The 9781-nt window shown below is 32.2% G+C and overlaps 1 protein-coding gene across 1 annotated transcript; it reads right to left on the bottom strand.

Annotated features, from left to right (window-relative positions):
- Positions 1-1049: 1049 nt before the first annotated feature.
- Positions 1050-3566, bottom strand: LOC106415925 (GATA transcription factor 8). Its single transcript, XM_048741151.1, has 3 exons — positions 3313-3566; positions 2515-2769; positions 1050-2149 (listed from the first exon to the last, which is right to left on the bottom strand). The coding sequence occupies exons 2-3, from the start codon at positions 2740-2742 to the stop codon at positions 1403-1405; spliced, it is 975 nt and encodes a 324-aa protein (XP_048597108.1). The 5' UTR covers positions 2743-2769; positions 3313-3566; the 3' UTR covers positions 1050-1402.
- Between the last annotated feature and the right edge of the window lie 6215 nt (positions 3567-9781).

Here is a 9781-nt window from a genome sequence, read left to right as displayed (position 1 = left end):
CATTCGCTCATTGTTTTTCTTTACACTAGAATTATATTAACTTCAGGGAAAATTACATGGAAGAATGCATTTGTAGAAGACAAAGCCAGCAAGAACAAGTTATTTTCAAGAATTAACCCTAAGAAAGGGAGACTAAGATAACAACAACAAATTAAATATCCTGAAAAACATTTTTAATACTTACGTAAGATGAAGAATCCCATTAAAAAGAGTGAGAGAGAGGGAAAGAGTGTTAATATGAAAAGATATTTGGGAAGGTTGCTTAATTAAGAAACACTCTTATTACTCAACTTAAATTGGCATCAAAGATGGATTTTTACGTAAGAGCAAAGATGGATTTTTACGTAAGAGATAGTCTATCAAGTCTTTATATAAAAGATATTGGTTGTTTACCTATCTATCTACATTTAATTTACATTGTTGATTATCTCAGAACTACCACTGATTAAAACGCAACACTAACTTAACCACTAAACCTCTAAGAAGCAATAAAAAACTAACCAATCATAAATACAGTTTAAATATATGTAGAAAAAGTTATAGTAACAATTACGTCGTGGTATCGTTTTTCATTAATATCACTGTCACATATACATATGTTACAAATAGTTAATGATTATTTATAATATAAATTTAAATTATATGACGATGTAATAGACGGTTTGACCAGTTTTTCAAAAATGTCTACTCAGTTATGATGATGTAATTGACGGTTCGACCAATTTTTTAAAAATGCCTACTCAGTTTGTTGGGAAGAAAATATCGGGTACTTAGACCATTTCCAATGTATTTTGATATATTTTTCTTTAAAATAAAGAATTTCTATAATAGAAATGGTGTTTGCTCTAATGTATTACCCTATAATAGCAATTTTCAAAATGTAGAGTAAAAAATAAAGATTGCTATTTCTTCTCCTATATTTAGAAGAAAAAAATAGCAATCTCTATTTTAGACCAAGAAATAGCAATGGGTTGGAATAAAATTGATTCTAAATGCTATAATAGAAGCAAAAATAACAATGGTTTGGAGATGCTCTTAAGTGCAGCTAATGAATAAAATAAAATTTTAACAAAAACAAAAAAATAAACAAATCAACTACAAAAAGAATCCTCACAGTAAAAATACAAAGAATTGAAAGAAGAAAAGGAGAGGAAGATTTAATGTAAAACCTAACGTTCTCTAGTGTCTTCAAAATCTTCTGCTCTTCTTTTGTGTTCAAGAGTTTTGCACATACACACTACAAATACAAAATACAAACACAATCACTTTTCATCTAACTCTTGATCCTCTCTTCTTCATTCATCTCTTCTAAAGCTAAAACTTTTCTGCTCACTGACTCTTTCCTACTCCTCGCAACTCTAATCACTTCAACGCTTGGAAACTGAACCATCTTTTTTCGATCTTAATCCACACCAATGTAGGCATTGTTCGGAATCAAATCTTGCAGATCACTCTCTTCGTTTGTGTAGCTTCCACCGCTGCATCTCTTGCTTCTCATTTCAGCCACCTTCTTGTGTGAGTTTGAGTGAAGAGCTGGAGTGAATGTTGGACTATTAGCTGGACGGTACTCCGGGAAAAGCCTTCCAGACTTGTAACGCACGCCACACGCGTTGCAAAGCGTCTTTGGACCCATAGGCCCAAGCCTCCACTGTGGAGTCTTGGTGACCTCACAGTGCATACATTTCCTAACCGGATGCTGCTCTGAATCATATGAATCAACGTTGTTGTTGTTGTTGCTTCCGTTGGTTTCAAGATCAATCCCCGACGAAGAATAGGAAGAAGTAACCTTGGCCTTCTTCTTCTTCTTCTTGGTGATCATCTTGCTGTGGTCAGAGAGAAACTGCTTTGGTATTCTAACGATGAGACGCGAATCCGCCCCGCAAACATTGACTCTGTCCATCTCCTGAACCGGTGGGCGAGGGCGTTTTGTGCGTGGACGACCGTGCTTTCCAGAGAGGACAAGTGAGGTTGCGTTGGTGGTTTGAGACGATGAGGAGCTGCTTTCGAGTACCGACACTGGACTTGAGCTCCTGAACTGGCTGTGAGAAGAAGATGAGTCCGTGTTTGTGGAAAACGAATCTTCCTTCTTCGCGACCAAAGACTCCGATACAAAGCTTGCTGGCCTTTCCACTTTCACAATATCTTCAAACTGCAAATTTCCCACAAACCAATATATAAACATTGTTAGACAATTATGCTGGAATTAGATACTTCATCTATATTAGTTTATTTGATGTTTAAGTAAAGAATATTTTGGTCACGAAATAGATAATGTTTTCACTGTTCTAAACATTTTTTAACAATATTTGATATTTGTGATTAATTTACTTTTTTGAACTGCGTGACTACATACTACATTATTTTTACTGGTTGAATTCATTTTTTTTTAATAATATTTTGTTGTAAATAACATTTATATATTTCAATCGGTGGATATTAAAAATATCAATTAAAGGAAACCGAGGAAATACAAAAAATATAAACAAGGGTTATTAGGTTAGTGTAGAAACTGACCGGAACATAGAGCTCAGGTGATGAGTCAGAGTTTGTGTTGGAAGAGAAGAGAGGGTCAGAAGCGGCGGGCCATGTGTCCTGATGATTGGTCCAGATGTTAGGGAAAGAGTCGGAGTCACCGATGTTGAAACCGACATCCATATCACAACCGGGAAAGTCAAGAATGTCGTCCATGTTGTCAAAGAAGTTGCCACAATCAATATCCTCCGGGAAGCTTTGTCCAAACATCTTCTTTTTTACAGTGTAGCAATTTAGCTGGACAAAAAAAGAAAAAAGCACAATTGATGATTAAAAAAAAAAAAATGAGAGATGAGGTAATGAGAGGAACATGACAAGAGTTTTGAACAGTAAGGAAGTTTCTCAAAAGTTTTCAAAATTTTGGAACCATCTTAAAAACCAAATTTTGAAAATGAACATGCTTTGGCCCACCCTTTTTTGGGTGGGTTACAGAAATAATGAAGACAATTCTAAGCACAAATTCAATTGCAATAGACCCAATGGGTCTAAAAGTCAAAAGTCACCGTTAATTAAGCATTCTTGATTTATCTCTCTTTTCTAGAATTGTTGTTGTGTGAAACACAAAAAAAAAAGGAACAAATTTTGAATGTTCTTTACCAAAACAGAGTACAAACAAAACTCAAACCAGAAAATTGTACCACCGACACTTCGTAAACTCCTCAAAACCTCAATTTGAACACTAAAGAATCCTAAAACTCCATTTCATAACCAAGAATTCTCAAGAAAAGCAAAACCAAAATCAAGAACGGGAGTGTAAACAGAGTTACAGAGAATTCGAACCTCTGTTGGTAGTGGTGTGCAGGTATGAGAGAGAGAGAATCAAATTTGAGAATATAAGGAGAGAGAGAGAGATTGCTTAGAAAGGAGAAAAAGGAGTAGGAGTGGGAGAAGTGAAGAGTGATTGATTGGGAAAATGGGTTAGTAATGGAGAGCAATAGCTTCCCCTTATTATTATAAAGAGTTAGGTGTGAGAGAAACACTTCTTCTTTTCTCTCTCTCTCTCTTAGCTTTTGCTGCTAGCTGTATTTTACCATCCCTTACTCTGTCTTCATGTGGAAGTCTCTTTCTCTCTCTAAACAATTTCATAAAATTTATGAAACAATAATATCTTAATCTCACCTCCCTCATGTGGGTTCCATTTCTCACCAAAGATGATTTATTCACAAACCTTGCTTAGCTGTACAAAAGTTGTATTTGTTTGAGAAACAATGGATTGAGTATAACTTATTAAGGAAAATGATGGTTTTTTAAAAAGATGGTTTAAATTAAAGTTACACTTGTTAGTTGTTACAAAAAAAAAAAAAATTAAAGTTACACTTTGTTATTTATGTTGTTGTAACGTAAGAAAAACTATACTATTATATAATTGTCATAAACCAATTCAAAAAGAATTGTCATTTAAGTAAAGAATTGATTTTTATATAAAAATAAATAAATCATAACGCGTATAAAGTTCTAGTCCAAGTCATGGTTTTGCTCCTACCGGTTTATAAGAAAAGTCAATGAGATAATGGGAAGGTGAAATAGCACGAAGGAATTATACGACTTTTACACGTACATGTAATTCCAGTTTTATATTTAGATAATTATCTTATTTATTATTCTCTTTTTTTTTTGTGCTAATTTTCTTCCCATCGTTTATGCCACAAACTACGTGTTGCAAACTTGCAAAGTAAAAGTAAAGGCTTTCTAAATACCGTATATTACATATTACATAGGCTTTAGGAAACCTCGGTCAACTTTATTTCTTTCTTTCTTATCAGTGATAAATATTAGACCGTCGTGATTACCGTAATGTATATATATGGTTAAGGTATCTTGAAATTAATTAAAATGATAATAAAAGATCTAATCATTTTCATCTGGTAGATACCATCATTAGAATTTGTTTCTAAGTTTTTTTGTCTTACTGAACAATGATGATAAGAAATTATATAAAGAAACATATAAACTTAATAGGTTAGCAACAGATAACTTAAAATCATGGCTAGTTTTGTGGAGAACAATGTACGTAGTCACCAAAAACCGAAGTCACAATGAATCCAAAGCCTTTGAACTCAACATTCTTAAACATATATATCTAATGAGATTTTCTTTGAGATTATCTTCTTTAGCTAACTTCAACCATACTCTTAGCTTCGTTACTTCAAGCACACTCTTTCATAAAGAAATTTTAAAGGATTATGTATAGTACCTACCAATTTAATTTAATGCTGATTTTCTAAGGCTCAACTTTTTCCACTCTCTTATAATTTTTCCTTCTTTTTAGTATAGATTTTGCAGTAACTAACTTGGACTTCACTCCATACATGATCATTTTCTTCTAAAAGACTTCTCTCCACATTACTCTGTAAATGACAAAAGCTATATCATGAATGTGTTTATATATGTAACTATATACATATAAAGACGTGTACTATATATATAATACATATCATCTAGTCAGTGGTTATATGTTGAGATCATTTCATGCATTATAGCAGAATAGTAAGATTTTATTTATTCAAATTCATTCATATTGTGCTATTGACAGTTTGAACCTCAGCCCATGGTCGGGACCAAAATGTTCGTATAACTTCCGGCACAGAAGAAAAAGCTTTCACTTATGTATTTCGATCACTAATCTTAAATTGATTAAGACACCTCAACAAATATTGATTAAAACGAGTAGATTTGCTTACAAAACGCTATTTTCTCTGACCAACTAATTTGTTGGTTCCAGTAAAATAACGAAAACGCATGTATGAATAATTAGGTAAGTGGTTTACGAACGCCATTTTGAGTGTGGTAAGACTTATGAGTTAAACCTGAATATAGTTATCATCTAAAAATAGAAAAAATCTTCAATCCGAATCTTATAAGTTTCCTGAGTTTCCAAGTTAAAACTAATTGGCAATTAATGAATTAGTTCTAATTTTTTATATATTATTTAATGTCACTTAGAATTTTCGGTGTGAGATATATATCCCTAATGAATTTATTTTAGAGTTGAAATCTCAGTTTTATAGTATTAGCCTAGTTATTTGCTTTGTATTGGAAAAGGCTAAACTTCTCAAAAGGTTTCTTTATATGATCTCACCAGGTAACATGACTATATAAAGTTACACTTAGATGTGTCCATATCCCATCTATATATAAATATTAAATAAATTGCCACCTCTAGCACAAGAGAGTAATAATACAAATCCGTGACACATGATGATCTACATAATTTATAGTATGAATAAGCGGGATAAGAAATGTTGGCGGAATAGGGGTTAGTATTTAAACATTATTTGTACGGTTGACGGTATACGATAACGTATATTATACAAAATCAACGAGACCGTATGCGTATCTAGTCGGTGGAGGGTTAACAACTAGCATGTGCACGAGAGAACAGGTGAAGGCGCGGGTGACTTGCGAGCAAGTAAGAACCCATGTTTTCGTTAGGACCCACCTTTGTCTAAAATACGTGAGAAGATACCATTGAGATTGGCCCCACGCACATTTTCAAGATTACCAAAACACGGTTTAGCGTATTTTAATTAATATTCAAGAAATTGTTAGACAAGGACTACACATCTTGTATAAGATTTACGCCTACCCATATTATTTGGGGTTTAGATAGACTAAAGTTCATGAATCATTTATTTATTTAGTTATTTAAAAAACTAGATATGTAAAAAAACTAGATAAACTTGTGAGTTTACTCTAAATACACAAAACTGGAAAAAAAAATCTACACTTGATTTAAACGAACTGGTAGTAAGATATAACTAAATTAATTTTATGTTATTTGATTTAATCAATTAAAATCGGTTTAATTTGCTTAAACCGATTTGTTTTTTAGATCAAATCCATTATTATCGATTCTTGCCTAAGTAGTGATTGCATGTAGACTGATTTTTTAAAAGTGAAACAAAGAAGATTAGAAGCGCCAATTTGCATGAAAACAATTATATCATTCAACAAATCACGTGGCTTTGCCTCGGGATCGGTTCTCTCTTACTGACATGTAAGTAGTTCTTAACTTAAACGAATATGCATCGGACACGTGTTCAACAATCTCCACGTTAGATCATGTGACGAGGTGGGTCCTAGTAGTGTGCGAAACTCTACTCAGGCTATAGCTCCTCCAGGAAGGAAGGACTCACTCAAGCGTACGAATCTCTCCTCCAAGTCCTAGGATCAAACGGCTCAATTCAATTATTCACTATGCTCTATGATCACCCACATGCACTGGCTTTTTTTGGAATACTCAATTCTTTATCCAACTTTTGTATTATTGTATTTTAAACTGATGTGATCCTGACAATTCACGAACCTCTGAAGTTTTGTTATAAAGCAGTTTGTCAGCCATTCTTCACATGGTACTTCAACTAAAGACACAAATGTTAGCAAAAAAAAAAAAACTAAAGACACAAAAAGTATTTATATATTTATTTTGTTCGATACAAATACTATGGTTCAAAGAGAAAAGTAGTTGGGCTAGCGACCTTATACTTGTCTTGGGTTTTATACTAGCATAAACAAGAGATAATAGTTTGCCAATGACTGACTTTTGGCCTAGTTTTTAAGTTTCTCGCCAATGACTGACTTTCGGCCTAGTTTTTAAGCTTCTCACCGTATTCACCGTTATCTGTGGTTTATACTCGAGAAAATTATGTTATATAACAAGTGTGTACAATTTGACGCAGGGCCGGTTCTAAGCCATATTGAGTGAAACATTCGCAACAGGTCTCAAATTTTTTTGAAAAAATTAAATATGAATAGACCCAAAAAAAAATTTTAGGCTTCCGAATTTGTAAAAAAAAATATTTTTACCTAGACACAACCACATGTTCCCGAAATCTCAGAGTCGACCTTTGATGTAAATTAACAAAGAAGAAGACAAAATAAACAATTTACTGAAACGCATGGAACTCTTTCTAAACTACGAAAGCATTACATTAATGTTAATGTGTTGATATTTCTGATAATAAATCACACTCCATCCGTATCACTTTAAGTAGTGTTTTAAAAGAAATATTTTGTTTTAATTTAAGTGGTGTTTTCAAGTTTCTATGTAAAAATTAAATGCAATTTTATGTTTTTGACTATTTGTATTCTGCAGTATGATTTTTTATTGGTTGAATCATTTGTATTTAATGTTGTTTTTATACAAACGAGAAAGATTGAATAAAATTTTGTAATTCCTTAATCGGTGTGCAAAAATCTTAAAACCCACTTATTTTGATACGGAGAGAGTACAAAATACTGACATGTGAACTACTTGTACCGGTTATAGTAATTCATCACATTGTTCTCCTGGATACATCCGAACATTATACAATATAACTTCTTTAAATTAATACTCTATAAATTAATATACACTAAAAATCTGTATAAAATATAATTTTATAGTTTCAATTGAGTTTTTGGTTCAATTATTATATCGATAAATTAATATATCTATAAATAAATTAAAAAATATATAGTTTTGGTGTAGTCCCAACATTATTAATTTATAAAGTTTTCATTGTAATTAATTTTGAATCCCCACATATATAACTAACTACATATCTATGATCAATATTTAGTTATTTACATTGAAGTACCTTTTCACACATGGACCCATACTATAAATCATGATAGAAAGATGATTCTTAACGTAAATTAATACTATAAATTAAAAGGTCACGATTGATAGTTGAAAATTCACGGAGGACGACAACGAAGAAAAATCCGGCGCCATTTTCTGATACATGCTACGTGATTTGATGTCGTTTTCAATCTCTCACCATATTGCAATTGAAATTAGCGAGAGATTATGTGTTCTCAATCTGTCGTCATATATGGTCGTTATAGTGATTATTAAAAAAAGTTATAGTGATTATTTTCATATTCAGGAGTTCTTCGAAGAAAGACAATGTTATTATGACTTATTGCTTGTTTTTGATCTTTTAACTAATATGATTTCTTTATCAAGAGCATGAGTTTGAGCATTTTCCATATAATTTGATCTTATAGTTTTTTTTTTGGTGTAACCATATGCTTTTGAGCATTAAGGGTGCATATGTATTATTTTGGTATATTATTACAATTTAAAAGGTTGAAAACACGTGAGAAAGTATCTTTAATTAAGTGGTTAAATGTTCAAATCTGCGGTTTTCTTCACCGGAATTTAATTCCACTAAGTCGCGTTCTTCGCATTGTAAGGTTGATTATAGATGGGATGGGATCATGTCGATCCAACTGATGACAACAACAAAAAAAAAATTACTGCACGTTTGAAAGTGTACCAAACTTCTGAGAAAATTAAGAATTTTGATAACAAGTCAGATTAAGTGCCTGTGAGCCAACCCCCGCATAAAAGAAACGTTGACAAAGAAACAGTAATCTATTGAGCGATGATAGCAAGCCACTACTATCTTCTAAATCTCATAATATGTGTCCAAAAAGTAACATAAGAAAAATATGAACAAAAAAGTAAACTTATGAAAAATATTACAAAATGAAATTTAGCCATGATTTTCTTTAATTCTCAAGAAAACCAATTGAAAAAAGGAAGACAATGGTGGTGACTGAAGTGGAGAAGAAAAGGCAAATAAAACTATGGTAAATCTACAGAAAACTAAAACAGAAGAATAGTTAGAGAGGTGTCGGTGCCGACAGATGAACCGGACGAACCAGTGAGTCAGTGACCCACTAAAAGTGACTCCTTTGCTTCCGGAGGCATGCAACGCTATACTCAGCCCCACATTGTTGATATTCACTAATCACATTATCACACTCACTCTACATATGTAAGTCCCATATAGTTCCAATTTTTTTTTATAAAGTATAGTTCCAATTATAATTTGTTTTCTTAATATTCTAAACATTACTTATTAAAACTAAGAAATAAATGAATTTATGCCTCCGCCATTCACGTTAGCATTTATTATTCAAATGAATCCAAAATCTTAAGATAACGTAAATTTCTTCTGTAATAATTAAATGCACCGAAATGTATTTCACAGAAGTATTTTATAAAAAATAAAACCGGAAATGTGTTATATTTCAAAAGTGTGATATTGCGCGTTACACATCAAAGCCTTCCTAGAGATCGACTCCAGATACATTATCGTTTAACGCATACATGACTACTTTTTTTTTTGGTATATAGTCTTAGCTCTATAAATGTACGCAAATCAGTAAGGGTTTAGAGTTTCTTCTGATACAAGAACATATTTTGATTGTTGCACAAGTAACTATCTCCTCTAATTTTCATATAGCAAAACATGCA

Source organism: Brassica napus, chromosome A9, assembly GCF_020379485.1.
Source record: "Brassica napus cultivar Da-Ae chromosome A9, Da-Ae, whole genome shotgun sequence".
Lineage (NCBI taxonomy): Eukaryota > Viridiplantae > Streptophyta > Magnoliopsida > Brassicales > Brassicaceae > Brassica > Brassica napus.
Note: the sequence above shows the minus strand (reverse complement) of the source record. Positions and strands in the feature narration are given on the sequence as shown.